General features: G+C 50.8%; 11 protein-coding genes across 11 annotated transcripts; 5 read left to right on the top strand and 6 right to left on the bottom strand.

Annotated features, from left to right (window-relative positions):
* Window positions 1-4: 4 nt before the first annotated feature.
* EDD37DRAFT_680058 (transcription initiation factor TFIIF small subunit) lies at window positions 5-1,313 on the bottom strand (the record flags this gene model as incomplete). Its single annotated transcript, XM_062819705.1, has 5 exons — window positions 1,047-1,313; window positions 952-992; window positions 655-812; window positions 168-602; window positions 5-105 (listed from the first exon to the last, which is right to left on the bottom strand). Exons 1-5 carry the CDS (start codon window positions 1,053-1,055, stop codon window positions 5-7), a joined length of 744 nt encoding a protein of 247 aa, XP_062670789.1. The 5' UTR covers window positions 1,056-1,313.
* A 72-nt stretch (window positions 1,314-1,385) lies between these two features.
* On the bottom strand, window positions 1,386-2,850 carry EDD37DRAFT_693674 (small monomeric GTPase). Its single transcript, XM_062820065.1, has 4 exons — window positions 2,324-2,850; window positions 2,000-2,261; window positions 1,819-1,947; window positions 1,386-1,770 (listed from the first exon to the last, which is right to left on the bottom strand). The coding sequence occupies exons 1-4, from the start codon at window positions 2,663-2,665 to the stop codon at window positions 1,703-1,705; spliced, it is 801 nt and encodes a 266-aa protein (XP_062670788.1). The 5' UTR covers window positions 2,666-2,850; the 3' UTR covers window positions 1,386-1,702.
* Window positions 2,851-3,003: 153 nt separating this feature from the next.
* Window positions 3,004-4,735, top strand: EDD37DRAFT_628299 (uncharacterized protein). Its single transcript, XM_062816426.1, has 2 exons — window positions 3,004-3,155; window positions 3,224-4,735. Exons 1-2 carry the CDS (start codon window positions 3,090-3,092, stop codon window positions 4,337-4,339), a joined length of 1,182 nt encoding a protein of 393 aa, XP_062670787.1. The 5' UTR covers window positions 3,004-3,089; the 3' UTR covers window positions 4,340-4,735.
* EDD37DRAFT_628295 (RTA1 like protein-domain-containing protein) lies at window positions 4,720-5,876 on the top strand. The gene has a single exon (XM_062816425.1). The coding sequence runs from the start codon at window positions 4,821-4,823 to the stop codon at window positions 5,664-5,666; it is 846 nt and encodes a 281-aa protein (XP_062670786.1). The 5' UTR covers window positions 4,720-4,820; the 3' UTR covers window positions 5,667-5,876.
* Window positions 5,877-5,975: 99 nt separating this feature from the next.
* EDD37DRAFT_628294 (regulator of chromosome condensation 1/beta-lactamase-inhibitor protein II) lies at window positions 5,976-8,247 on the top strand. The gene has a single exon (XM_062816424.1). It carries the CDS (start codon window positions 6,130-6,132, stop codon window positions 8,146-8,148), a length of 2,019 nt encoding a protein of 672 aa, XP_062670785.1. The 5' UTR covers window positions 5,976-6,129; the 3' UTR covers window positions 8,149-8,247.
* Window positions 8,248-8,301: 54 nt separating this feature from the next.
* EDD37DRAFT_649231 (putative integral membrane protein) lies at window positions 8,302-9,782 on the bottom strand (the record flags this gene model as incomplete). Its single annotated transcript, XM_062818113.1, has 2 exons — window positions 8,302-9,546; window positions 9,609-9,782. The coding sequence occupies 2 exons, from the start codon at window positions 9,780-9,782 to the stop codon at window positions 8,302-8,304; spliced, it is 1,419 nt and encodes a 472-aa protein (XP_062670784.1).
* A 4,029-nt stretch (window positions 9,783-13,811) lies between these two features.
* On the bottom strand, window positions 13,812-16,078 carry EDD37DRAFT_369078 (uncharacterized protein). The gene is made up of 2 exons (XM_062811940.1): window positions 14,091-16,078; window positions 13,812-14,036 (listed from the first exon to the last, which is right to left on the bottom strand). The coding sequence occupies exons 1-2, from the start codon at window positions 15,876-15,878 to the stop codon at window positions 13,953-13,955; spliced, it is 1,872 nt and encodes a 623-aa protein (XP_062670783.1). The 5' UTR covers window positions 15,879-16,078; the 3' UTR covers window positions 13,812-13,952.
* Window positions 16,079-18,429: 2,351 nt separating this feature from the next.
* On the top strand, window positions 18,430-20,118 carry EDD37DRAFT_368983 (NAD(P)-binding protein). Its single transcript, XM_062811939.1, has 3 exons — window positions 18,430-19,421; window positions 19,475-19,677; window positions 19,731-20,118. Exons 1-3 carry the CDS (start codon window positions 18,881-18,883, stop codon window positions 20,034-20,036), a joined length of 1,050 nt encoding a protein of 349 aa, XP_062670782.1. The 5' UTR covers window positions 18,430-18,880; the 3' UTR covers window positions 20,037-20,118.
* EDD37DRAFT_368923 (uncharacterized protein) lies at window positions 19,822-20,826 on the bottom strand. The gene is made up of 3 exons (XM_062811938.1): window positions 20,663-20,826; window positions 20,508-20,586; window positions 19,822-20,411 (listed from the first exon to the last, which is right to left on the bottom strand). Exons 1-3 carry the CDS (start codon window positions 20,713-20,715, stop codon window positions 20,181-20,183), a joined length of 363 nt encoding a protein of 120 aa, XP_062670781.1. The 5' UTR covers window positions 20,716-20,826; the 3' UTR covers window positions 19,822-20,180.
* Window positions 20,827-21,383: 557 nt separating this feature from the next.
* EDD37DRAFT_649226 (uncharacterized protein) lies at window positions 21,384-22,566 on the bottom strand (the record flags this gene model as incomplete). The annotated part of the gene is made up of 2 exons (XM_062818112.1): window positions 21,384-22,283; window positions 22,366-22,566. The coding sequence occupies 2 exons, from the start codon at window positions 22,564-22,566 to the stop codon at window positions 21,384-21,386; spliced, it is 1,101 nt and encodes a 366-aa protein (XP_062670780.1).
* Window positions 22,567-25,911: 3,345 nt separating this feature from the next.
* EDD37DRAFT_368839 (WD40-repeat-containing domain protein) lies at window positions 25,912-27,593 on the top strand. Its single transcript, XM_062811936.1, has 5 exons — window positions 25,912-26,269; window positions 26,330-27,042; window positions 27,092-27,181; window positions 27,230-27,349; window positions 27,406-27,593. Exons 1-5 carry the CDS (start codon window positions 26,152-26,154, stop codon window positions 27,424-27,426), a joined length of 1,062 nt encoding a protein of 353 aa, XP_062670779.1. The 5' UTR covers window positions 25,912-26,151; the 3' UTR covers window positions 27,427-27,593.
* The last annotated feature ends 392 nt before the right edge of the window (window positions 27,594-27,985 follow it).

The following is a 27,985-nucleotide window of genomic DNA, read 5'->3' as shown; positions in this document are numbered from 1 at the left end:
CGGCTCATGCAGACAAAGAAATGGCGTTCTTTTCGCTTGTGAAGTCCCAGAGCATCTTGATGAGGTTGTCAGGAAGAGTGTAGAGATCAACGTGGAACTCGCCCTCTGATAGCAGATTCATTAGCGATTGAGCGCGACACTTTGCATGGAGATGGCCGTGCACTTACGTTCGACGTCGTTACGCATCCAGGAATCCTCGCTCTTGTTGTCATGGACCATCTGTACCACCTGAAGAAGGTCATCTTCGCCAAGCTTCTGAAGTCCTTCAGCCAACTTGTCCATGTCGATGGCCTTGCTGTCACCAGCTTTCTTCTTCTTCTGAACACCACCTGCGCCGATTTCGCTTGTGCGCTTCTTGCTAGCGGTGTCTGCGCCATTGGTGGCCGTCTCACCAGGGATGGGACCAGAGTTACGAAGAGCCTCAAGGAGTGCGCCCTTGGGGTTCTTGAAGGTAATGATCTGCTTGGTCTCATAACGAGCACTGTTGAAGTTCAGGTCATGGACGATGTTGTGCGTCTTGCCGCCAAGGTCTTTGAGTTCGACCATGAGCTCGAATTCTCCCCATCCATCCTCAGAGACGCGGAATGGTGGCTTCTTGAAGACTAAGAACGAAAGGTTAGATCGACTTTGAGGTTGCGAAAGGGTTGTGCGTACCTTGTCTTGCCTTATCACCGAACGACTCGTGAAGCACGTATGTGACTGACTCCAGGATGTCTGCGTCGATCTCTTGCTTTGTGTCCGCATGAAGCAGGACAATTCTCATAGACCAGTGTCGCAAAGGGAAACCAGCAACTCCGCTATCGGCACCAGGACTGCAAAGACCAAATTAGCCTTTGTCCAGGACATGCGCGCATGTTGTCTCCATGCGCATTGTACGAATAAATGTGGAAGTAGGGTTGTCGTGATCATCAATGTGCAGGACAGATCGGTGATTTGGGTAGATCGACGTACATGATCTTCTGCTCGGTAATGATCTTTATGGAACGTTTGACCTGTGGGAACAGTAAGAAAGAGCGTCGGTGACACGGGGGAATGCAGACACTTACGTCCGGCATGTTGGGCAACGTTCAACAGGGTGGAGTGGGAAACGATATGAGTGTAGAATGCTGAGATCGACCCGACGCGCGAGTTGCTGGACGACACGGTCTGGAAGGAAGCAAAAGGAAGAGGTTGCAGGAAGAAGAAGCGGCGATCAAGACGGACACAAGGCGATCACAATAATTGTCGGGTGAGATCGACCGTGTACAAATATGAAAGATGAGAGTGGCAGTAGAAAGAGATGTTGGTGGAATTGAAGTTCGTGTCGTGCCAGGCCACGATGCGATGGGATGCGCATCGGAGGTTCACGTTCTTAAATCTATGCGGGGTTGGAAGCGGCAACTCAGCCGAAGCGCAGTTGGCCTTTTGGGGCACCAGGTATCGATCTGTATCTTCTGCTGGTCTCTGGCATTCACGCAGGATCAGTGATAAAGGTGAATTGTTTGGGACTTCTCAAGTCTTCTGATTCTTCTGAGGGTCCTCCAGCCGTTTTCTATCTAGCCTGAGGTATGGAAAGGTGGGCAGGGGTCAACAGGAATCTCAACGCTGTCTCTCATCGCCGTCCGTTTCATATGATCACATCGCTGGATCGTCCAAGATCCCACGCAGCAGGATATCAATCATCAGTCAACACAGACTCCATGCTCGCTATGACACAAAACATCTATGACTGGAACAAGGCCTCGTTCTCTTGTTGAGCCTTGATGAATGCCTCCTTGAAGAGGTTGGCATCTGCATGCAATTAGTACATGTGAAATGAAGCGATGGGATTGTCCTTACTGTCGCTGTTACCGAAACGAATAGCCAATGTCGAAGCTTCAGGCTCGCCCTCGCTGACATCAGCGGCAACGTTCCAGACCCAGCTGCGATCGCTGCCAACATTGGGAGAGAGCTTCATGTCAGGGGTGACTGTTAGGGTGTTAGCATTATTGCTTCCACAAGTGGTTCGCAAGTGACTGACCGTAGTGGTTTGCGCAGACTTTGAGGGTCTTGTCACGTCTCATAACCAATCTTGTCTTGCCGTTCTCCTTGTGTTTGAGTAATCGTACATCACCGGTGCCCCTCTCCTTCCATTCCCTCGAGTCTCGATCGAACTTGAAGAGCTTAGCTCGCATCTTGAATACCTGTTCCTCCGACTCTTCGTTGGTCTTGGTGTCGACTTTCTCCGTCAAGCGAACGACTGGTTCGAACTCGACCTCGGCTTCTTCTTCTTCAGCTTTGTCCTGGAAAGAAAATCTGATCAGCCCATTTTCACACTGCAAACAATCAATTGAGGGTGTCTCACATCTTCTTCGTCTCCCTTAGCTTTTGAGCTACCACTTGGTTCCTCCTTAGTACCCTCGTCTTCGTCGGCCTTTCGTTCCTTCTTAGCGCCACCACCGAACATCGAGAAGACAGAGGCAGTGACACCCGAAGCCGCAGCGGAAGCGGTGTTGGCTGCGTTGGTGGCGGCATTGGTTGCGGCCTCAGTGTATGTAGTGGACTTAGAGTCAGTGGCGGGGGCCTCAGTAGAAGGGTCACCCAGGGGATTCTGGACTAGTTTGGTCTCATGTTGAGCAAGTCTGGGTTCGGACGAGGCAGTTTGGTCCGCGGAAGGAGTTGGCTTGGTTTCGGTAGCGTCCGACATGATTGCAGGATATGCGGCGGATGAGTGACGATGTTATGTGTTGGAGGAAAGGATAAAAGTGAACGGTGCAGGTTCTTTTTAAGACTATGAGATCAAACGATGATCCGTTGTTTGTTGGCTTAACCCCACACTAAGATGTTGTCAGAGTGAGTGTATCTGATGGATGGTGCGTGCTTCGACGATACACGGTCCTGCCACAGCCAAAAAGTGTCAATAGCCTCTTAAGCAATGCCAAGGGGCGGTCGGGAAACTTGCCCCGAAGCTTCGTCCCATTAAGGACGATGACGCTGCCGCTCTAAAGGTATGCTCAAGAAGACCCGGCCTTGTGGTGTCGTCCTCTCAAATCACTTCCGTCTATTCTGGACAGGCACAGGCACAGGCACAAGCCAAGTTCAAGACATGTTACTTTGTGCAACTCGGGGCTATGTCCCGTCGTACTCATAAGAAGTCCAGAAATGGGTGCGTCCCTTGCAAGAGGCGACATATGAGAGTACGTCTCCAAAGTCCCATCCTAGGTACCAGCCCTCGAGCCTCAGGACTGACAGCCTCACCCTCAAGTGTGACGAAAATCACCCAATATGCGTCAACTGCGACGCCGCAGAGATTCGGTGTTCATTCCTCGGTCAAAACTCGCCTCAAATTGTGCCAGCTGTTCCGCAGGGCAATGCCCTCCCAGCGGCTGCCAGTCGTGCAACCACTGCTACACTAACGCCAGAGGAAACACCATGGCAGACACGTACCACGACTTGTCACGAGCAACTTGATGCTTATAGCCTAAATCTGACTCATATCGAGCTGTTCAACAATCTCTCCAACATGGACTTTCTATCCCCCGAAGACCTCACGCAACCAGGCATCGTCCCCGTGGCATTGTACATCAAATATGCCCTTACGACGCCGTATCTGATGCATCAGCTTCTCGCGATGTCGGCTTTTCACCTCAGCATCAAATACGCCGAGTCTCGTATGTTCTACCGCGAGTATGCTACCGGTCTACAGACCCGTGCTTTATCACTCTTCAATGAGACTAATAAGGTCCTCGAGGTAACTTCGGCAAATTGTGCTCAGATGTTCCTGTTCTCAGCCTTGATTGGGGTCCACTTGTTGTGCGACGCTTTGCGATATCACAGAGACAGCCTAGAAGGATTCATTCACAGATTTACACATTGCGTGAGCATTCATTGTGGTGTTGTGGCTATCATCCTCGAGTCAACGCATCTTCTCCGCGAGACGGAAGTGGGACCTCATCTGATACCGTCTCATGTTTTCGAACAGACGCCGTCAACAAGCGACCCGGAATGTGAGGCGCTCCGCAATCTGTTACATGGTACGAATTTACCGCAGTCATCACGAAAAGCCTATGACAATGCAATATTCCGCCTTCAGCAAGTGTTCGAAGCACAGCGTGCTTTTACGGGGACCAAACTTCTTGTGCCCCTGGTATTTGCTTGGCCGGCTCTGCTTTCATTCGAGTTCATGGAGTTGCTCCGCCAGCAGCAAGCGGAAGCGCTTGTCGTTCTTGCGCACTACGCCATGCTGCTCCATCGTGGACGAGACTTGTGGCTGATGGGTGATGGCGGCCGTTTCTTGATCGAGTCAATCTGTGGAAGTCTTGCATCCGAATGGCACGAATATCTGAAAATGCCAATTGCAGCTCTGGAGGAGACCCCATGAATGTTGCTGCCTGCGACAATCCTCTGGAGTTAGGAGCAGGAAACCAGGGCGATGCAATGGCACTTCGCGGCGAGTGGGTCAGGGCAAGGCCCTCCATGCGCACTAGTAGGTCATTACCCCTAAACTTACCGCCTCGGAAAGAGCCGTACGTGTACACTAAGCCCAAAACTGGCTTATACGCGTACACTAAAAGCATTGCACGAGGCTGTGGATCATAGAACCAGAATTCTAACGTATGTTCACAAACTTGCTCGCATAACACACAATGGACTCGGAGCATGAGGCTGTGCTGAAATGGGATCCCGTCTCTGTAGAGGGGAAAAGAATATAATGCCTACCGTAGCAACGTCTTCAGAGATGGATATTTCAATTAAACTAATTTCAAGACTTTCAATACATCCGATTGCCACTTTTATACTCAAGAACCCTGATTGAGATCATCTTCTCTCCGATACATCGACTTACAAGCTGAAAGGCAGATATGGTTCACCTCAAGCCTGTTGATGGGACAGGCATCTACCTCTGGAAATACCTACCTTCGTTACCTCTTGCCAGCATATTCCTCGGACTCTTCACAATCATGACGAGCCTACTCTGCTGGCGCATGATCAAAACACGGCTATGGTTCTCTGCGGTCTTTGCTGCTGGTGGATTGTGTCAAATCATCGGCTACACCGCCCGAATCTTTTCTTACTGGCATACCGACCAGATTGGGCCTTACATTGTCCAGAGCATGTTCATCCTCCTCGCACCTGTATTGTACGCAGCCTCCATATACATGGTTCTTGGACGGCTCACCCGCAGCGTACATGGGGAGCGGTTCTCCGTCGTGCATCCCAGGTGGATAACAAGGCTATTTGTCTTGGGGGACTTCCTGGCCCTAAACGTGCAGGGCAATGGGGCTGGGTTGATGGCGAAGCAGAAAACACAGAAGATTGGACAAGGCATCGTCGTCGCGGGCTTGTTCGTCCAGCTGATGATCTTTGGATTCTTCATCGTTGTGGCAGCAGTCTTCCACGTCAGGATGCGGAGATCTCGTGCCAAAGAGCCACGGTCGAGCACAGATATTCCGTGGAGACAAGGGTTGGCCATGCTCTACGCCTGCAGCGGGCTGATCATCGTGAGATCGATCTTCCGTGTCGTGGAGTATATCATGGGCACGGACGGGTACCCCTTGACGCACGAGTGGACAATATACGTCTTCGACGCAGCACCCATGTGGACTGTACAGGTAATCTTCTTTTTGTGGTTCCCAGACAAATTGAACAAAGCAAGTGAGGGTGGTGAGGATGGTCAGATGCTCGTGGGGGAAGTGAGTCGCCGATGAGAAAACCCTACTGGCGAAAGGGTTTTCAACAAGACCATTGCAACGACCATTCAATACCTAGGATAAATGTATTTCATTCGACCTACCCAGGGTGAATGTATATTTGTCATTGGCAGCAGGGACACTACATCGGTACGCCACTTGCGGCATGGCGTTGACTGGAGTCTGGTGCAGGATATCTCGGGTTGTGAAAACAATACAGTGATCAGTTGGTGATGATGATGAGCTAGAAGTTAGACCACAACCTGGAGTACTCCGTACTTAAAGCAGCCTCAAGTGCAAACCACTGAGCCTGTTTAGCATTGCGCCTGCAACTCTTGAACTCCTTAACGTGACGTCACTGTTGATGACAGGCACCAACGTGACATTTGGACCATTGCCTTTTAACAATTAAAAACACAACGAGGTATTCATGTCCAACAGTTGACGCTCTGAGTCTTATTATTTGCTCATCTCTCCAGAGATGTCTCTCTTAGATCTGCCCCAGGACATCCTCTCCATCATCCTATCTTACCTTCACCCAAAAGACTACCTTGCATTTTGCCAGATTTCCAAAGCTGTCTACCTGGGATACCGACAAGACTCCCTGTACTGGCGAACCGCGACATCAAATACCTTCCGTCTTCCAATCAGTCCTTTGCTTGATGCGGACGGCCAACGCTGGTACTGGCTGTACAAACGTCTGAAGACCCAGACGCAACTCTACACCTGGGGTCAGGGAGTGAAAGGTAATTTGGGCTTCGGTCGGGCTCTTCCTATTCCTCGTCGGCCGCACCCGAGAGTCGGGCACGCTCGACCATTTCCCCCCAACAGGATCCCTTCTCGACCAACGTTCCCGAAAGCATCATCTAACTGGCCAACCGAGACTCATGTTCCCGACGAAGTTGGCGTGATTGCTGATCTGCAATGCGGAGGCTGGTCAACCACCATTCTCGCCTCCGACGGCAAGCTCTATACTACTGGTTCTATTGACTCCCTCAACGGCGTCCCTGTAGGCCAGACGGTTGAGCAATTTACTCGACTCGAATGGCTGACCCAGAGTACTTCTGCAATTCGGCAATTCTCCGCTGGGAGACGGCATATCCTCGCTCTCACTGATGATGGGGAAATCCTTTCCTGGGACCGAGTCAATGCCAAAGGCTTGAAAGTGTTCTCCAGGACTGGGATAAACTTTGGTGGAAAGCCAACCCGAATTGCAGCAGGATGGGGTCACGGTTCCGCTTACATACCGGAGACGGGCATAGTCTTCTGGGAGCCTATTCGAAACAATCACACCGATGAGATGCTGGACGAAGTACATGTCAAGGAGAAGGTCGTGCCAGGAACAGCCCGGCAACACACAGAAAAAGGCTATACCGAAGTGATCAAACATATTGTGTTGTCAGAATTCTTGCTATGGATCACCAACGACTCGAAAATCTATGCCTGCAGTCTCCAGGTCGAGAACGATGAACAGATGGAGCCTACAAGATCTGTGTTCGAGGTCCCAGGTTATAGTGCGTCAGATCGTGAGTTGAAAGATATACAAGGCCAGTTCCAGAGGTTCGGGGTCTTCACTGCCACAGGAGAAGTCCTTGCAGGCAATGTTGATTACCTCAGACGATGTGCCGAAGCTGTTGAAAATCAACCTGATCCGCTGGAAGCGGCTGACTGGTCAGCATTGACGACATTGCTTTCTTCTCGACCCAAAGATGTCCCAGCCCTGCAACATACCCAGGTCATCGCCCTAGCGTACGGTGACTATCACTATCATGCTCTGCATGCCAATGGCAAAATCACTTCTTATGGGACGGACTCTCAATGTTGCGGGTCTTTGGGATTTCCCAGCCCAGAAACCGGGGGCCGCTTCCGTGGTCTCCGTCGAGCACGGCCCGGTCTAGGACGGATCGACGCACATCTTTTGCCCATCGCCAGTTTGCGAGGTCGTCAGGTCTGGTTCGAACCCGAGCGAAAGGACTGGCTTCAATGGCTAGAAGATCAGGTACAAAAAGCGCACCCTGACAGCGATGGTCGATCAGCCAAAGAGATCTTGGACAACGACACGAGTAAACAATCTGCGTTCAGTGAATGGATCGAGCAGGAAGGGAAACACTGGGGCGAAGGCCCTGCAAATGCTTCTACGAGTTCTGCATCGGGCAAATCCATGCAAGAAGGAGATTCTGGTGACTATGCCAACCTTGGTGCATATTTTCCGATAACCATCGCCGCGGCAGGTTGGCACAGTGGTGCTCTGGTTCTCTTCGACGAGGACAGAGCCCACGAGATTCGAAACAAGTGGGTGATACCGAAAGAGCACGATGAGGAAGACCAACATCCAATGCCCGGTGCTTTTCAGAATCTGGACTCGGAGGAAGAGTACGTCTGGCAGCGGGAAGGTTTTCCCAAAGTAAGTTTGTGGGACGGATTCGAAATGCCTGGTGATGGCGTGCCACGACCCTGGCGCGATGGATTGCCCACTATGCAGGAGCTGGGAATCTTGTAGAACTATTCCGCTTTTCTCCAGTATGGCAAGCGACGCTTAGGAGCTCATTGATATCCATCTTTTCTAGCATAGCGATTCTTGGTCCATAAGACCCAGGGGTATCAAGTTTATCATGCCTAAAGATTACATTGCTCGATCCAACCAAATTGCTGTTCAAGATTCATCATCGTTATCACATCGATGCATTCCTCCACCACTAGAGCCCGATGGCTGTTGTCGGTCCTCTGGGCGAAGCGCATGATTGCTCTCAGCATCCCTTCCTTGCACCTCAGCCGCCACAGGTTCGCTCCCTGTCTCTTCCTCCCTCTCCTCGTGATCGACAAACAGAAAACTCCCCACCACAACCGCAGCCCCTAGCCAATAAATCCATCCCTCATAGTGGCCTTGCAGAACCATCTCTCCGACTAGACTCAAAGGGATCGTCAAACTCAACCCCACAGTCACCACCAACGGGCTTGTCAAGACCATGGCATAAGCCCAGCAGATGTCGCTGAGCAGACTACTCACGCTGTTAACGAGCAGGATTGTCCAGATGCGCCGGCTTGGAGGAAGTCGGAAACGCTCGATCCCGGTGTAATGCAGGACAGGGAACAGCGGAAACAGAAGTATCAGGTTGAACACTCCTACCAACCCAAAAAAGAGGGGCATATTCAGCGAACGCGGGAGTGCTTTCACCGTCGTCTTTTTCAGGGTAACAGTATAGACGCCGTAGATGATAGCAGACAGCAAAGCCAGGGCGTCTCCGAATGCGATTTCGGATGGGGATTTGTCTGGGAATGTGTCTTCAGCCCGGACGAAAAGTGACCTCCTGCCGCCGGTGTCGTTGTCAGCGGTGGGTGCCGAGAGATCGACCTGCGAAATGAGGATGATTCCGACCAAAGAGCCCAGTACACCGCACAATTTCCTCCACGTGAATTTCTCGGTGCGAGTGAGAGCGCCGATCAGCAACGTCCAAAAACTCGATGTCGATGTCAGAATGGTGGTAGAAGCGACCGTGGTGTGTTGTAGACAGGACATGGCGAAGTAATTGGCGCCGAACCATAGAAAACAAAATGTGAGGGAGAGACGAGCAGTAGGTGCGATGCCCAGGTGCTTCTGCTTGCCCTGCCCGTCATGGCCGTCGGCGTTGCTATCATCCAAGATTCGGGAGGGCGACTTCGCGCGCCCTGTAAAGGCCGCCGACTCCGAGTCTTCGGAGTCTATTGCTTCTCGTTGTGGACGTCCATAACTCCTCCGTCGTGAAAACACCGACCGCAACCTCATGTACAAATCTCCATGCTTGCGCTGTCTTCTGTATGCAATCCGAAAGAGCGTCGGGACCATGGCCAGCATGAACATTGAGGTATTGAGATAGGTGAGGAAAAAGGGCTTTGCGTATGTTCGGTCGGCGAAAAGACTCTGCGCGCAGGGTCTCGTCAGTCACAAGCACTCATTTCTCCCGAAGGACAAGTTACACGTACACTTCCTAGGAAGTTGGACATGGTCCACAAGAACACCACACATAGCAGAAGGATCAAACCAAGTGTATGTCTCGCTAGTCCGGCCGCTCGGGGTGTCGTTGTCGCATCCTCCGGCGCATCGAGCAGCCTCTGCCTCGAGGAGTTTCGCTCGAGACTGCTGCTGTCGTCGTCCATCTCGAAGTGTTCGTGTGGTTGGAAGGATGGACGACGGTCTCGTGAGAGATCAGACATAGAATCTGCACGGAGCGCACCGTTGCGACATTGCTGTGTGGATTGGCCCGCAACCCACCAAGTCGGCAATCAGTCACGCTGCAAGCACTGACGTCGGAAACAAGATATGAAAATATTTAAGGTTTCAAGGCATGACCCGTCACTAATGGACATCTGCCAGTGTTGAATGAGGAAATTCTAGGCGTTGAAACTCCGCCCTCCGTTACAGCCTGGCGATAAGCCTAGGGTGCTCGGAGCGCCAGGCTTTGGCCTCGCTTAGGTATGCCCTATAATTTGGAGCTGATTCCAGTTTATCGATTCGATAAGTCAGTCTAATCCTCTGATGACTGACCGACCAAGGTCACTTTTGTCGTCAAGGGCAAGCTGGCTTATGCACGTTGAAAGTCCTCAGCTCTTCTAGCACAGAGACGCAGCTAGATCTTACTACCTCGACGTGGCCATCAGACCATTGCTATCCAGATCTGTGCCGCGGCTTGAGGCCTACGATGGCTTTTGCCGGACAGGCGGGTTTCCACAAGCATGAATGATGGCTGCAGCGACTCCAATGGCCAAGAAGCCGCTGCGAATGCTAAATAGCCCTCATACAGCATCGTCCCTCCAATTCGTTGCTATTCCTGCCCTTGGGGGCTAGGTAGCAGCCTTTGTTACATGATATCTTCCGTGGTGCACTGCCTATATCAATGCGGTGATGTAGTCGATTCCTGGTAGCAATGCAACAAAAGAGGACGTGGGTTGGCCGGCTATTGTTGCCAAGTGGACATAGGGCCGGTCGTGGGAATGCTCTCAACCCGCTATCGAGCGGAAGGCGATAGTGTTGTGTATCAATATCTCTCGTTGTGTCATCACTCTCATGGCAGGCATGGTCCTACCTGCCAGTAGCAAACATGACTCGCAAGAGCACATGCGATATGATATCTCCCAATGATTGTGTTGGGACTAGGCGCACAAGCTGTGATGAGGTGGATAGCCTTCTCAATCCTAGAGTCAAAATGAATTTCACGTAACCACAGTGAATATTTCATCGTCGGGTAGTGAGCCATTCATTGGCGTCGTAAAGCAGCTTGCTTTGAGCCACCTCTATTCCAGGTGCTTGACTTGCAGCATGTACCTATGCGAGTCAGTACTAGCCAGCTTTTGAACCTGATTGACTTACAGCATCCCAAATCTTCCATGCTTGATCGAGACTCTTGGTCAGACTTCCACTACCCTTCAGCTGCTGAAACCAGTTGTACTTCCCTTCTTGCTGTTTAATAGTTGTCTTCAGCGCATCGGTGATTTCTGGCTCATCGTTGACGGCGTCCAGATACGTTTTGACTGCTATGCCTAGACCGGAGCCATTGTCGCTAGCAAATGGGAGCTTTGATACAAGAGTCGTCCAGTCCGACCGGTCTCGATCGATATCGCCATTGAGAAACATGCTCGTTGTCACCGTCTCCAAAAGATCTCTCAACGAGGTACGGATGGCGGTGATCTTCCAGGCGTATGTCAACAATTGTCGGTCGAGTGGTCCGACAAATCCCATGGGCTTGTGTCGGATTCTACCCAAACACGCGATCCTAGAGATCAAATTTGTGTACACCTTCCGCTCATAGTCCTTGTCTACACAGAAGTCAGTGAAAATGTCGAGGAGCAAAGGGGATCGACGAACCACTTCGCGCAACCGGCGTCCCCGTCGCATAGTTTCCTGTAAATAAACCCAGTCTGAGCATCTCCACGCCAATAATGGTGCTCTCGTCATCGGCAATGGCAAGTGCCGATTCCAGGGCCTTGCCCCACGCCGTCAGAGCATGCTTGTCGTCCACATAGCCACGGACTTGTAAAAATCGGAACACGGTATTGACAAGGACTTCATCTACAGAGCGTAGGGCCGGATACTCTGGTCTGCCTTTCGTGAAAGTCTTTTCCGTGAACTGCGGGTCCTTCAGTGATCGAAGGCATGGCAGGAATAGAGCGGCGTCCCCAACATTGTTCAGCACAGTATCAACGTCAGAGCCTCGAACCTTCCACTGCCCAAGCTTCCCTTTCAGCGCAGGAGTATTTCTTATCTCGATGGTCAGATTGCTGGTATCTTGAGGTACCCACGGCTCGACTTTGATGATCCTGGACTGGTAGTAGTAATGCAGCGACTCTGCGAGAATCTTCAGTGCCTCTCTTCGGACAGGGTTGAGCTGTTCGATCACCAGTCTGCGGTAAGGCTCGGAATCCAGAACGCCTCCAGGGAGAGTCAGCACGACTTCTCCGGAAGTAAGCCAGTTGGGTATCTCAGGGCCAAGGAGGCCTTTGGACTCGTAGAAGAAAAGCTCCTCGGGCAGCCTCTGGCCGACAAATTCGTGCACATCACCAGGAGCTTCGTCGAAGTTCTGTGGTGCAACAACGCCATTCTTTTCCATGATAACATGGTGTCGTATCGTCATTATGGCCTTCTTGTACCGATCGGCGTATTTCAAAGCCTCAACCTGAGGATGCTCTCGATGAATGTTGCACAATTGTATAACAGATTTCCCAGCCCCATTGAGTGCCTGGATGGCATCAGCTATGCCTGTCGACTTTGTGGCCGCAATGCTCTCGAGTGGTGGGAATGTGGGTGTAAAGGATGTTCCGAGCAAAAGCTGAGCGTCCCGAAGCATATCATCATTGACACGGAGCAGTTCTTCGCACAACGATTTGCTGATCAAGCTGAGAGCTGATTTGTTAAGGTTTATGTCTGTCACGACTCTGTCGATGCCGAAGAGGAAGCACTCGGTAGTGCCCATCACGGCATCTATGTACTGATCCTCCAGTTTGAGCAGATAGGCCAGCTGACCATATGTCAATGCGGTACTCAACATAGGGCGGTCCAATGTTGACTCACCTGCGCCGTTGCACTGTAAGGAGCAACCATAAATTCAATGTTGTTATCCACCAGTACTTTTTGTAGCGTTCGTGTCATGGTATCAACGGGGTATTTTGCCTTGCCAAAGTCCGAGACAGTGCGCTTGCTGTCGCCGCTCAGGTAATGATGCCAGGCCTCATCTTGAACTCTTCTGCTTTCCGTTGATTGCGACACAGGCTGACTCTTGTTTACATATTCTAGCCCATCAAAGACAAAGACGAGTGTCACACCGTGCTGACGCAGGAGAGCGAGATCGTCTTCGATGGCTTTCTTTAGACAGAAGGGCAAGCCTCCGAGGGCATGTTTGAGGGGTTCTTCGCCGTTTCCGTTCAGGCGGAGGTCGAGATAGTAAGAGGCATTGACGCCGATGACAGCATCTTTCAGCATATTCAAGGGGCAGAGTTCGACATGTTTGTTGACCCATTGGTCAAATTTCTGGACTGGAGGGAATTGTGAGAAGAGAACCGCTTGAGACCAGCCAGAGTCCATACCTGACATTTTGAGGCGAGGAACAGGAGAAAAGAGAGGAGAGGCGGGATGTAGAATGCGAGGTCAAGCGAAAGTCTGTCGAGAAGGAAGGAGCGAGACAGACAAACAAGTCTGCGTAGGCAATTGTTTGTCTGTAGCAATTGCAACGGGATCTGTGAACTTTTGGGAAACAACCTCCAACTCTGCGCTTGTACAATGGTAACTTGAAAAGTGGATTGACGCCCCGACCATCTAAATTTTGGCGTCGAGTTTAATGGGGATGCGGGCACCATCCACATGTCAAGGTCAACACGGACCTGGTCAGGGGTACCACTGGCTACCAGATTGCACAAGGCTTCAGCCTCGTCTCGACCTGAAATTTGTATAATGATCATGAATTTGTGCACTACTCAAGCCATCATATCACATACTGATGACAACAACAGCCTTAGCACACATGCCTGTACCATGTTCAAACGAGCCGGGCAGTAGGTGACCCAAGACCGCTATAGCCGCTCGTCATTGCGAATGCTATAGACCTTCCATCACGACGTAGCGTCAAATCCATCTGTTGATAATATATACCTCAAGGTTTTCATTCGCTCCAACCATAAACACTGTGCCGCTGTACATAACTCGTAGCAGGTGCTCATCTCTGTTTGCGTGTTGCGCTTAAACCCCAAAATCATTGTCCCTGGATTTCAGGAACTGGTCCTAACGCCAAACAATACTGATCCATAATACTCCGCTGCTATGCAGTTTTTCAAAGTCACTCATGCATTCGAACGACGGCTGAGGTAGACGTTCTCAAGATGACACCAATGCCTGTGCATGCTCCATGATTCGCGTTGACATTCCTGCATAATGGTCAGTCTCTACTCCTTGAGCATGTTATATTCAAGAAAACATACCTTGCTGCAGTACTTAGTTCGCCGGCAACGTCTGCACTTTGCGAACTGTCGAGGATATTCTTCCCATTTGCCACATTGGTAGTTAGCACATTGTCGGATACCTCCTTTGGCATCGTCTTTTCTGCACAAATTGCGCATGACCACGCAAGCCCAATATTGCATGTCTTTAGAATGATGCCGTACGGTAAACTTTTCAACCAGCGGGAAGATGTTGTAATCATCAGGTTGAAGGAATTCCTCATCTTCATCTTCGGTCGGCTCTGGTAGCGGTGGGCATCCACGCATTGGCCCGTAAATCTTTTCGACCTCTCTATCGATGCGAAGCCTGGGAACCAGGTGAGTCTTCTGAAAGTAATGGCGAAGGTAGCAGTATTTGGATATATATGCGAGCAGTTGCAGTCCCATGAGGACATCTTCGTCCCGGGGCATTAGTGCAGTTGTCAAAGGAGTCGTAGTAGCTGTCCTCAGAAAGAAGTTTGGATAGGCATTGAGTGGAATGGCAGGAGACGCCGCGGTAGCAGGAGCGGGAGGTATTGGTGATACTCCAACAGTTTCGTGAGCAGCAGGACCGAGAGGATTGGCCATCCCTCCGACTATTGGCGTTTGTTGGGCAATGTCAACGTTGTCAAGCTCCCGATCCTGCTGGAGAGGAATGGTCAAGCTTAGCGGCTGACGTCCAACGACGTCTTCAGGGTCATGCGGGCTTGGATCGCGCGTCTGCACTCTGCTCTGCCCCTCATTTTGGCCATCAGCGTCCAGAAGCTCCTCGGCCGGGACTGTAATATCTTCCAACATAACATCATCATCGTCGCCTGTGGAGTTCTGATGCCGGATGGAGGGTCTTCTCAATCGACGTCCTGCAGGAGAGAGGATTCCTCGATGGATTGGTGCAGAAGGCGTGGTAGGAGAATCAGGATGTGAGGTAACACCTGTGTTCAGCGCTGGTAACATTGAAGGCAGGCGATCGACTTCGCGGACTGGACGTAACGGGAAGCCGTCAGAAGCGTCCATCGAAGGAACTGCGGTGGCCGGAGCCTGCAAGTTCATGGATCGGAAGGATCCTCTGCTGTCTTGAGCTCTGTTGTGCCGATGAAAATCACGGGGAGGGAAAACCGTTCGGTCAGGGGGAGAGGTGAAGACACTCGGAGGAATGACGTTGCCTTCCGTCGGGGCTGTTTCTGCAGTGCCAAACGCTTCCGAGAATGACTGCGGCAGATCGAGCGAAGGTGGAGGTGCTTGACGTCGAGTCGAACGCTGGTCGGCTGCCGCATTCATATGTTCGAAAAAGGACGTCCTTGAAAGGGGATCCTGTGTCAGCTCTCGAAACACCTTGGACGATCTGCTGCTTCCGGCATGTTTTGATCCGTTTCGCTTTTCCTGTTCAGCGTCCGCTTTTGCTTTCTCCATTTCAATGACGAGAATGTAATCCCACAAAATGGTCGCGATGACCGGTACCATGTCTGCCTCGACGACGCGAGTGCGGACAAGCTCCGAACCTCGAACTCCTATGTTCACAATACATTGGAACGCCAGATTCCACTTCCACATGTGCATCTCATCTTTGCTCCTGCCTTCCTTCAGTATGCACACGAGGCGTTCGACTCCGCCATCCACTGTTAGTATATCTCGTATTCGAGCAGAAGAAGTGGTCAGATAGGCTAGATGGTTGAGAGAGTTGATGAGTGGCAGAGTCGAGGTGCAATCCAGTGCTCGACGGTCATAAAGAGTCGGTGTTATATGTACGGAGGCCTTGTTGACATTGGGGATGCTGAAATTGACCTCCCTCATATTGTCTAACAAATGTTCCTAACATACAACTCGTGTATATAATTGGCCCCTTTTGTCTTGAATGAATTGTCCCCGAAGTAGTCGAGTTATCCCGGTGAAGGTTGGGGTAACTCTGAGCGGCTAAGTGACGTTCCAGAGGAAGGAGTCGACGTTACCAAGGCGTTATACTGGCCTTGCTCGCTATCATAAAGGATACTTCTGAGAGCAAGCAGCCATCAATCTGGTTATGTCGTGATGCAGAAGGGGATGATAACCGTACGGGGTAAACCGAAAGGGTGAAGGTAAGGTCGGGTGGATCCCCTGATGGAAGGTGTCAGGCACTCGGTGCTCAGGTCAGGAAGGATTCGAATGTAGCGTCGTAGCTTGGTGGGAAGTATGCGCTAGGTAGGAGTATACAATTTCATACACAGGTCGACTGGTGAAGAGCGTGGCGGTCTGAGTCGAGGACGCGCGCTGGGAGGTGGTTTGCGGAGTTGGGCTGGCGGAGGACCGAAGGATGCGAAGACTGGAGACTCGAACTCTGCGACCACAAAAGGATTCGGCAAATGACAGAAGGAGGAACAGAATGCGAAACAAAGAGACCGGACAGAGATGAAGCTCGATGGGACCAAATGTATGAGGGTTGTGGCAGAAGGAGGAGACGATGTGTCGGTGGCTGAAGGTGTGAGAAAGTAGGGATGATGATGTTAATTGGCAAAACGAGAGAGGAGAGCCTGATGGAGGTGTTTGCTATTGCAGATGGTCCAGCGCCGAAGCGCAGGCCTCTCCATCGCATTATTCGCAGTCTGGTAACGTTAAATTTCTGGCTTGGGAGGCCAAGCCTCGGGCCTGGTAGCGACTGGACCATGGGCTAGGGTCCCCATGAAAAGGCCTCCGCTGCCAATAACATTCAATATTTGGCCCCTGTTGCACTCGTCGAGCAACGCCTTTCGCCTCCAAACAACTGCGCTATGACTGTTATTACAAAGAAATTATGGTAGCTACATGCCTTCTTCGCCCTTCGATCGATCTCTTCATTGTCACTCTATAGCCTTGACCATCTGGAGATGAGTCCTGCAGTATCACGCATTGCTGGTAACCGTAACACAACATCAAATCCGAGATAATGAAGCTGATCCTGACGAACTTGAAGATTAACAACATCGTGGGGTGACAAGTGGGCGGTTTTCTCGAAAGGTTCCAAGAAGCTTTTGACCCAGAGTTCCAGAACGCTCAAGCTATTATAAATGATCGAGTTGTACTTTGTAGTCGGGTTTGCACCTCCTATCCAAGCCATTGTTGCTCTGTCGCACTTGAGCAAATCACATTTGTTCTTCAAGCACCATTCGAGAAGTCCCTAGAGTGCGTCAAGAACAGTTCGGAGACTGCATTGTGGTAAGTGTCTATTTACAGTACTCAACTCGTCGGGTCGTATTGCACAAGCATTACTAATGAGATCTGGGCCTGATCAGCGGCGGTTCCAGTACCACGGCCGAAGCCTAAAGCATGTTTTGCGTGGCGAGACGTTCAGCAAATCAAGTGACTGGGACAAGAATACTGTATATAATCTTGTGGTGCCGGTCGTTGAGCTTCCAAAGCCATGGGAATCACATTCCTATGTTGCAATCAAGCAAATGCTCTCTCTCATGCCCGATCGAACGCTGATCATACAGCAATCCTCACAATGGTCTAAGTCCGCATGTTGTTGTGTTCGTTAGACCGTGCTCCTGGGATCGGCACTCTAGAACACAAATCTGCTTATATCAGTGGTAGGCATACCCACACATCCTGAAACACTTCTTTCAGTTTCAACAGTCCTTTGTCTGAAGACAGGTGTGTCTGTGTTGCTGTCGACCTTGCACTGAAATGAGCGTCTCTGACATGACGTGCCTTGGTAGGCCAGAATGCCCGCAAGGCTATTTTTGCCGCTGCCCATCTACAGAGACGCCTGTCCAGAAGCGGCTATTTGAGCCAATGGCTGCGAGATGTTCGGTTGTGACACCGACATCAACGGTGAAGCTCCGAGTCGTTCATAGCGATCCTTCGCACTCTGTACTTTGTCATCCACTCTTCCCTCGTAGCGATACTAGGTCTGGGTCTCAGTCTCTGGCCAACATGTAGCTGCCTTGGACCTTCTTCTCAAGTCAAATGTCGAGCAAGGCTTTCATTCCTAGGCTCGAGTGCCAATATGCCCCAGAGCGGTCGGTCTGAGCCAATCGACAACAGCACCACTGAGAGTCAACGAATGTTGGTATTTCTGCCTTCTATGGCACAAGCAGCGCGTTTCTCTCCATCGAGTTGGACTTATCACGAAAGACCGAAAGGTGCAGGTACACAAAGAGGAGTGTTGCATTGAATTTGAGTCTACATCATGTTTACTGAAATCCTGATGATCCCGATCTCATTGGGATATTCTACTTGAACTCGGAATACACAATGCATACCGAGTGCATTCCGACCGGCGAACGCTATACTCATTCTTGAGGTTGGCGCATTGGTATTTTCCAAGCGGTCGGGCGGTGCGGCCGCTCACCGCACCAATACCATACTGGCTACAGGGACGGACATCCCGGCGTTAAGCCAAACGGCAAGGCTGAATCCATTTTCCACTACCTACTCCTCTGCATGGGCATCCCATAAGGCACATATCTGTGGTCAACACGCTCCATTTATGACGTCTCATTTATTGACACTGCTAGTCATGCACTCTTAGTCACTAACACAGGCACATTTCGATACGACCACGGTGATTAGACCAAGGGTCGCAGCGTCGTGCGGTCCCGCAAAAGGCGTTGAAGAGAGCGGCACTTAGGACTTGTAGGTTCACAAAAGCCGTATCTCCTTCAAGATGCATACAGGCCCTCGACCGAAGTGTCTTTTCTACAAGTATATAGGCTGCCAGCTTGCCTCACCTAAATACACATCCAAGCTCATCAACAGCAGCACCATCAAAAGCATTTCTCACCTCATCAACCACAGCGCTCCAACCAGGTTGTTTTATTGAACTTCCACATTTCAGTCAAATGGCCAGTCCACGAGTTCTCCTCACCGGAGCAAATGGCTTCATCGGTTCCCACATCATCAGCCACTTTCTGGAAAAATCTGTCTTTGTCCAAGCAGTGGTCCGTTCTGAAAGCAAAGCGAAGCGAGTGATGAGCGATTTCCCCTCAGCCGACAGAACCAAGCTCGACTTCTCCATCGTGCCAGACATCACAGCTCCCGGAGCCTTCGACAAAGCTATTCAAGAAGCCCTACCTCTCGACGCCATCGTTCACACAGCCTCCCCCTTCCTTTACGACGAGGGTTTGAAGGTAGAAGATCTCATCAAGCCCGCCATCAACGGCACATCAGAGATCCTCAAATCGACACTAAAGTACGGAAAAGGAGTCAAGCGTGTTGTCGTGACCAGCAGCTTCGCAGCTATCGGCAATCCGTTTGATCTGCAGGGGAATGGAAGAACGTATACCTCTGACGACTGGAACCCAATCACGATGGAACAAGCCACAGCTGGCAACAATCTCCGCCTGGCCTATTGGGGCAGCAAGACTCTTGCAGAGAAAGCAGGTCAGTTCATTGTTCCTCCATTACAGCAGGCACCTTACTGACAATGTCAATAGCTTGGGACTTTATGAAAGCCAACAACCCAGATTTCGAATTAGTCGTCCTCAATCCACCCGGTGTTTTCGGGCCCCTCGCAAACAGCATCGACTCCCTCAAGGACTTGGGCACATCCAATGCGATCCTGTACAACACTTTCATGAAATCGAGCAAGAGCACACCTGTACCTCCAGAAACGCTGCATATCACGGTCGATGTCAGGGTCAGTAATCTTCCTCTCCTATGATTGCCTCTCCAATGCTAACTATCTTTTAGGACTTGGCCATTGCCCACTATCAAGCAGCCTTTGCCCCAGGCGTAGGCAATCAACGCTTCCTAGTCACCCAGGGTGGCAACACCAACCAAGAGATCGCCGACATCGTACGAAAGGCTGTTCCAGAATGGGATGAACGCATCCCGCTCGGCAACCCAGGAAGCCACGCCCTGAAGCCCGAACTCCTCAAGGCGGACAACACAAAGTCCCGAGAGGTGCTGGGAGTAGATTATCAAGGTTTCGAGGAGACCATCGCAGACAGCGCAAGGAACTTTTATGAGTTGGAGAAGACTCTGGGCCAGGACTAGACAACAATGGATAAGACAGAAGGACGCGTCGTGCAGATGTGTTGAGTGGAGGACAGTGTCGTCGCCTGCGAAGTACGGGTATGGTCTTTAGCTTTGTAATACATACACTGAACCTTTTCCTTATGACTGCAAGACCTTCGTTCTTCACGCAACGAATCTGCCTCTACTGCCGAACGCGAGCGCTCCCCATCCCGCGATCAAGCACAATCCACCGATTGGCGTGACCGGACCCAGAGCCTTGAACCGCTGCGGATCCAGGACAAGAAGGTACAAACTCCCAGAAAACATCGTCATGCCAGCAGTGAATAGCACGGCGGCGGCCTTGTTCTTGGGCGCCACAGAGGCTGTGAGGAGTAGTACGCCAGAATGAATCAACTGGAATGGCAAGGATGTAAGTCATTCGTCTCGAAGCTAAGGTGTCGGACAGCTCGCGCAGGCATTTAATCATGCAAGTAGGGGGGCATAGCTTACCTGATATTGAGCTGCCGTTCCCCAATTTGCGATCTTAGATGGATCAGAAATGTGTTTCTTCAGTCCATGCGCTCCGAACCTGTAAACCCCAAAAGACGTTAGTTGTCGAATCTGAGAAATTGACACCCGGGACGTCTCTCAATCTTGGTACTTACGCGCCTAACATAACGGACGAAGCTCCATAGATGCACCCTATGGTCCAGAACATTGTGGAAGAGTGGTGGTAAAGAGATTGCTGCTTGATGAATTCCAGAGTTGAAGGACGTCAAGATGATTGTAGTGGTCACAGGTGGTGTGAGCAGGAAGAAGTTCATAAAGTATCCTGACAGTGGTGCAAGTCGATTGGCGGCGCCTGTGCGGGACGTGGTAGGGACCATGGTGTAAGGTTCCCGCTTACCGGACAGATGTGCGCCGGCAGACACCTAAGTTACAGGTGTCGGGAGATACCCAACCTTAACTTAACGCTGAATCTTATAGAAGCTATCTATTAGTTACGGTGGACGGAATATGAATTCATGGTCATCAATGTACTTTTTGGCGAGTCGATATGTTTCTATCGTAGCAAGCCTCTCCACGATTTTGCATAGTGGCTATGCCTTCCGTCGTAAGTGCAAACCAAGTAAGGAGCAGGATAGCTATCCAACTCTTCGCTATGTGTTGCTCGACTATGCTGGTTCATCCTCTGACCCCACACTCTCGCTCACGTCAAGGTTCGCTGCTAGACGAGAAAGCAAGGAATGCTGCAAACCGTCCACGACATTGATCTGTGCCAAATGCGGTATCCCAGATCCATACTGGTCCCTAAACTTCTTGGACCACGAACCTGCAAGTGGGACTTGGTCAAGAGTCCAATCGCTCCATGCCTTGAGGGGCCCTTTAAGTCCGCGTCTTGATATGAGCGTGGGTGGTGCTGTTGCCCCGATAGCCACCAACATGATCGCGAATGATGGAACGCTTAGGTGGTGGTTGTGACTGCGTCTGCGACTGTGATGGTGGCTGCGATGGCGCTGGCTGCCTATATCTGTTCCAAGCGGTGTTTCGCAAAAACCTGTCTGACGAACTGGTCGATTGCGCAAAGTACTTGGTGCACTGGATGTACCAGTACTTTGACAGAGCAAAATACAGGTAGTTGTCAACGTTGTTTGTTGTCACTGAATATGTGCCCCGTGGCAGATTCTTCAACAAAGGTGCACTGTAAGGACCATATCCATCGGGCGGAATGCCCCCAGGTGGTCCTTCGTAGTCTCGAATATGATGGTCGCCTCCCGAAGTCAGCGGGATCACTGTCTCAAAATTCGGCACCTCGTTCTCGAACAAGAACCCCCAATGCAGCAACTCGTGCAGGAGGACTCCACCAGCCGGCGTCATCAGATCACTATCATGATCGAGGAGGTTATCGCAACCAAATCCTAGGTCATTCTCCCAACCGGCGGGCGGGTTGAGAATGTTTTGCAGAGAAGGATAGTCCCACACAGGCGTACACATGGAAATGAGACCAGCATCAGGATTGTCTTTGGAATGAACCAAATAGGCATCGGTGCCTTCCACGGCGCAATCATCTCCGCTATTTGGCGACCTATCTGGGTGGTTGCCAATTGAGATTGACAACAGCGAGAAAGTCGGGTTCAGACCTCTGCCAGTGACCATGGCTTGTATACCTGGATCGAGCCCACCATTGAGATCTTCAATTGAGATGTCGAGAGGGATGTTGGCGATGGTTCGGAACACGTTGCTTACAAATTGCAGTTCCTCTGGGAAGAAGTACCGCTCAAAGACCTGTGCCACTTGTGAGTGTTGTGTCAAGCTTGTCATGCGTGCTGTGCAGCAGGATCTTGGTAGGAAAGAAGCGATGGCTTACAGGGTCGCAGTAGGGGTTCATGGTCACGGCAGCCATTCTTGCGATGACTATGGCATCCTTGAAAGCTTGTCGTAGATCATTGGCTTGTGCTCCCTGAGGATCGACACCCTGTGGAAAGACAAATGCCGGACTGGCTGGGTCAACTGGGTCACCAAAAGTGCAGCTTATGAGGAAGAGAACTATGGCTGGTAGCCAGCTCATCTTCGAAAACCGCATTGCGAGTGCTTTTCCGTCGGTAGACTCGGATGAGCGGCAAATGAAGAATGGACGAGGATCTTCAAAGGGTCAGGTAGATGCAGTAATCCTTTGTTTTCAGACAGAAGGCTTGGAACAATCGATCTTGGATGAGTAAACGAAAGATGCCTCTTGTCAGTTTCAGTTCACCGTCCGTTCAGTGAAACACCACATGCCTTCTCATTCACTGTATGTGGAACTTCCCGAAGTCGGTCATGACAGTGACGGCACTAGGCCGTCCATGAGCACATGAGCACATGTGCGCAAGCGACCGGCTTATCAGTCTCATATGGGGTACTTCAATAACATGTTGAGAAGTGTCATATCTTCAAAAGACATCCTCGTCCCTGTGTGGTGCAGCTCCTGATGAAAACCAGGCATGGCGGAATACACTAAGCTCATAAAGGTCATTGACATATTCGGAGCATCGTACAGTTGCTTCCCAGAGGCGCCGCTGTTTAGACAGTAGTGCCGTTGGTGCGTCGCATGCTGGCAGATAGGTCGACAGTGCCGGTATGCTGGAATAGGTTCTGTCGATTTGAGAAGGAAGACGAGGGAGACTTCATCTTGGTCAAAACCAGTATCGTCGCCATGGATGAGCAGCGGTATCACGGATTGGAGGTACTGGAGAGGACATTTATGTCCGTACACCATCAATCGTCATCATACCTGATTGCTGCGGCAGTGCGTTTCTTGCATGCAGCGAAAGCATTTGCTCCGAAAGCTGCAGCTTAATATCGTGTTAATTCCGGAACTGTCATACATGTCGCACAGAACCTTATCAAGTCCTTCATTGAAGAACCTTTAAAATAGGAAGTCTGTTTGCCGTTGAGATTGTCGACAGGGACCAGGAAAGACCGGTTAGAACAGCAACTTGTCCTGGTACGGTCACGTGAGGTACTTGCAGAGAGATCTTCCCAATGATATTCGGTGTAACCTTCCAGTATCGTCTCTCATTGAGTTGCGAACTCACTTGCAGATGTAGTAAGCAGAATGTGACTAGCAAGGAGAGGCTATACCACGACGGGTGGAAAACCGACGGCTATACCACCAGGTGCATCTGGCCACACCTTCAGCCTCTCCCAGCTTTCCAACCTTGATCTCTATCTTCGCGAGCCAGCAAAGAGCCCACAGCGTCCAGAGGTGCTCCTCGCCAAGTTGCTTTCTGCTTTCCTCGTAGACCTCCGCCATCAAGTGCGCGCCTTCCTCTTACGTTGTCGATTCGAGCAGGGCCATGGCAAGACTGTTAACAAGACAAGGTGCGCAGAAGAGCTGCCGTTAATAAGAACCAAGCACCAAGGACAGGCCGCAGAACTGTTAAGAGCTCAGACTGGCGCGTAGCACGATCTCCTTCAAATGCCTGAAACACCATATACAGGTTACTGAGCATTTCTGTCCCATGTCGAGAAAACAGGCCTCAAAGGCTCGACAGACATCTGAAGTAGCCAAAAATAATGAAGCAATTATGAATTGGTTCAGCATGGTAGACGTTGATGACTTGCACCTGGGAAAACCCGTCAAGCCATTCAGCCTCGGTACCTACCGGCAACCTTATTCAGTCTTGAGGACGGAATTGTTGCCGAGATTGCATCAAAATCTGCTGCCAAACCACAAATCGGATACAAAGGAATTCTCGTCGCCCAGTGGGATACGCCGAAGTCATTGACGACGATCATGTCGACGCGTGAAATGCTTGCCTAATCAAAACGCTTGGTCGATGGTCTTCAAATCAGCCTAGAACGCTCGGGGCCATGTCAAAGCTGAATATGGGCGCATCTGGAATCCGGAAAATGTCGCGAATGACAGTTGAACTCTGATCCTCTTAAGTTACCCAAGAAGTTGGGTGGGACGAGGATCAACTTCGCGGGTTGAAGCCCAGTCCTACCTGCAGACCCTATTTGCCATCGAAGATCTCTGGAGTAGTTCTCGTAAACACAGATATGTCTGCCATATGAGACGATATCATCTTGATGTCCAAGAGCACTCAGAACATCTCGAACCGTACTTCCTCTCCACGTGCAGAGAACGTTCTGCAGTAAGCTGTTCGTAGCAGAAAAAGGGGCGATCAGCCAGGGTCAGATAGCCTGTTTCTAGCTAGCATAAGTAGGTCGTTTTAAGTTAACCGAGAGCGCAAATATTGCAAGCTCTTTGGGTGCCCTAGTCCGGGTATGTTCTGACTTTTCGCGTGGTGCCGTCGAGGTCCGCGACTAGTAGCAGACCTTTTGATATATGGACAACTCCCGGACATGCAAGTATTGAGTCTCGTGAGCAGCGACGGGAGCGATACAATGTGCCGGTATAGACAACCTGACATTGTCCAATGGCGAGTCTCGCCTCGTATTGTGTTGAACTCCCGACTCTCGTGAGATCTAACACGAACTTTTGATGTACCTGTCAGGGATTGAAGGCTGGTGGGTGGATTTCAGCCGACGATCCGTCGCACCGGCGTGCATCTTTAGCCACGGTTAGACGCGATCAGGGCAATTTCTGTCTTCTGCTGGCTTTGGCGCACAGCCACTCCTCAGTGTTCAGTGTTCACAAGCCATCTCTTTCGTCTGCATCCTCTTCCAACTAACTTAAGCGACCAGAGAAATGGAGCGGGCCACCGTTCGGAGAGAAATCTCATTTTAAGGAGTTGATTTGGCATTGGTTATTTTTGTGCAACTCATACTGTCCATTGCCTGACTGGCTGATTGACTGATTGATCGATCTTTGGCTCAAACGGAGGTCGTTTGTACCCAAGTATCGCCGAATTCTGCCGTGACAGCAGCGGCTGCTAGTGACAAGCTCGTTCGAGGCGGGATCTTGCAAGTCTGGAAACCAAGATCAAATACATCTTGCATCTCTTTGACAGCTTGAGCGTAGGACAGGAAATCGGAGCACGGAGGATGTCCTCATATGTAACAAACGAGAATGGTTTAACCAGCGCCAGTGCTGGACTAGTGAAGAAGCTGCTCGGGCTGATCGACTGCTCATCCGCGGGCCAAGCAGACCCGCCCGAACAAGACAACTTGGGAACCCCATCGCTGGGGCTGCTAGGCCAGCTTTCTACGAATCGACTCGCGCACTAACTTACCTACCGCAGCGCCCTTTCCAGCTTCCCTTTAGTGACACTCCCTTCGCCCACACAGTCCACAAACGCCTACCTAGATCCCCGACCAACCTGCCAGTCTTTCCTCGTTACCCTCTCAGGTGCGGTGCGATTCTTCCTTTGATCCAACCTCACCTTCATCCCATCTGTCAGTCAGTCTCTCCAATCTGTCTGCCACAGACATCAATCACCTTTCCGAGCTCGTCAATCCTCCCGCATCTCATCGCAACCCCCCCGGTCTCGCCATTGCGTCCTTGTGGGACCGCCATTGTCTGCCCATCCCTGAGACCTCCACCAACCACCCGAGCTTCGACCACTGCGCAGTCTCCTACCTCTGGCCTCACAATTCGCGACAGAGTCATTCCCTCCTTGCGCAGCTCTTGAGCCGGCTCAGAGCAGTCATTCGAGTCAACTTGTGTACCCGATTTTAAGTCGGTCCGACAAGGACCCCAATCGGCACCATGTCGACCGACTTGACGGGAGAGCAGATGCAGGCTAAGATCACAGCTGCAAGAAGGGAAGCCGAAGGCCTAAAAGACAGGATCAAGCGCAAGAAGGATGATCTGGCTGATACAAGTTGTAAGCCTTTTGCACTGCTGGTCAATTGATGCTAGATTGATTGCTAATTTCTTGATTCAGTGCGACAAGTCGCTCTAAATAACACCGAAGCTCTCCCCCGGATAGGCATGAAGCCGCGAAGAAACCTCAAGGGTCATTTAGCAAAGATCTATGCTATGCATTGGTCAACGGATAGACGGCATCTGGTCTCTGCATCACAAGATGGAAAGTTGATTATCTGGGACGCCTATACCACCAACAAAGTACATGCCATTCCTCTCCGTTCTTCCTGGGTCATGACCTGCGCATATGCACCCAGCGGAAACTATGTTGCTTGCGGTGGTCTCGATAACATCTGCTCAATTTACAATCTTTCAACAAGAGAAGGCCCGACACGTGTTGCCCGCGAACTCTCAGGGCACTCTGGATACCTGTCCTGTTGTCGTTTTGTCAACGATCGAAAAATCATTACCTCATCTGGCGATATGACCTGTATGATGTGGGATATTGAGACTGGCTCCAAAGTGACCGAATTTGCCGATCATTTGGGCGATGTGATGAGCATCAGTATAAATCCAACCAATGCGAACGTATTTGTGTCTGGTGCATGCGATGCTTTCGCGAAGCTGTGGGATGTTCGCACTGGAAAGGCAGTGCAAACTTTCGCCGGCCACGAGTCCGACATCAATGCGATCCAATTCTTCCCGGATGGAAATGCGTTTGGAACCGGTTCCGACGATGCTTCTTGCAGGCTGTTCGATATCAGAGCCGATCGAGAACTGATGTCTTATCAGGTCAGTTTATTCCCTGCACTTTCGCATCACCCATACTAATTCCACTCAGAATGAACAAGTGCTTTGCGGCATTACCTCCGTTGCTTTCTCCGTCTCGGGCCGCTTGCTGTTCGCAGGCTATGACGATTTCGAATGCAAGGTATGTGATAGACTCCTTATTGATATGGTACTTTCTCATTGAAAACAGGTCTGGGACACTCTCCGTGGTGATAAAGTTGGATCCCTTAACGGCCATGAAAACCGAGTCAGTTGTCTTGGTGTCAGCAATGATGGCATTAGTTTATGCACTGGATCCTGGGATTCACTGGTAAGACCGTTTTCCTGTCTATTGCTGTAATCAATGGCTAACTTGTTTTTTTCCAGCTCAAAATCTGGGCCTGGTAGAGGAGTTTGAGGAGATCCGATATAATATGTGCCATTGGGGGCAACCATGTTCAAACAACTTCGAGAGCTCGATTATCAACACCATCAACAACCTTCCAACTCAGACTGTTTCTGCTGACACGAGGCGAGCAACGACTTTACGTGACTGGCTGGCTCTGCGCAAACCTCTCAAAAGACGAGCATGCTATCAACCAAAACGATTGAAGATTTCCTGGATAGGGTCAGCGTCGGCGGCAGTTTCCTGGGATGGGACGAAGTCATTGATGTTCTGCAGGCTTTGTCGAGGAGTTCCCGCCTACTGCACGCCAACGCAGCCTCGTAATCACGACGAATATGATGAATGGGCCTTGGTGCAGATGGAGTTCGATGTATGTTCCCGCGATTGTGCCTCGGGGCGGTTTTCGTGCCACATCATATTCTGTGGCATTGGGGGGCACCAAAAACTTGTTTCATCTTTTCCCCTTGAAGATAGCGTATCAACAGCAGCGCAGGCAGTCAAAAACCGAGATATTCGAGATGTTTTCTATGTTTTGTTCATCTTCAGTCACGTTTTCATTTT

The sequence above is a fragment of the Exophiala viscosa genome, assembly GCF_022695815.1.
Source record: "Exophiala viscosa unplaced genomic scaffold EDD37scaffold_4, whole genome shotgun sequence".
NCBI lineage: Eukaryota > Fungi > Ascomycota > Eurotiomycetes > Chaetothyriales > Herpotrichiellaceae > Exophiala > Exophiala viscosa.
The sequence above is the reverse complement of the archived record's forward strand: the minus strand, read 5'-3'. Positions and strand labels throughout refer to the sequence as shown.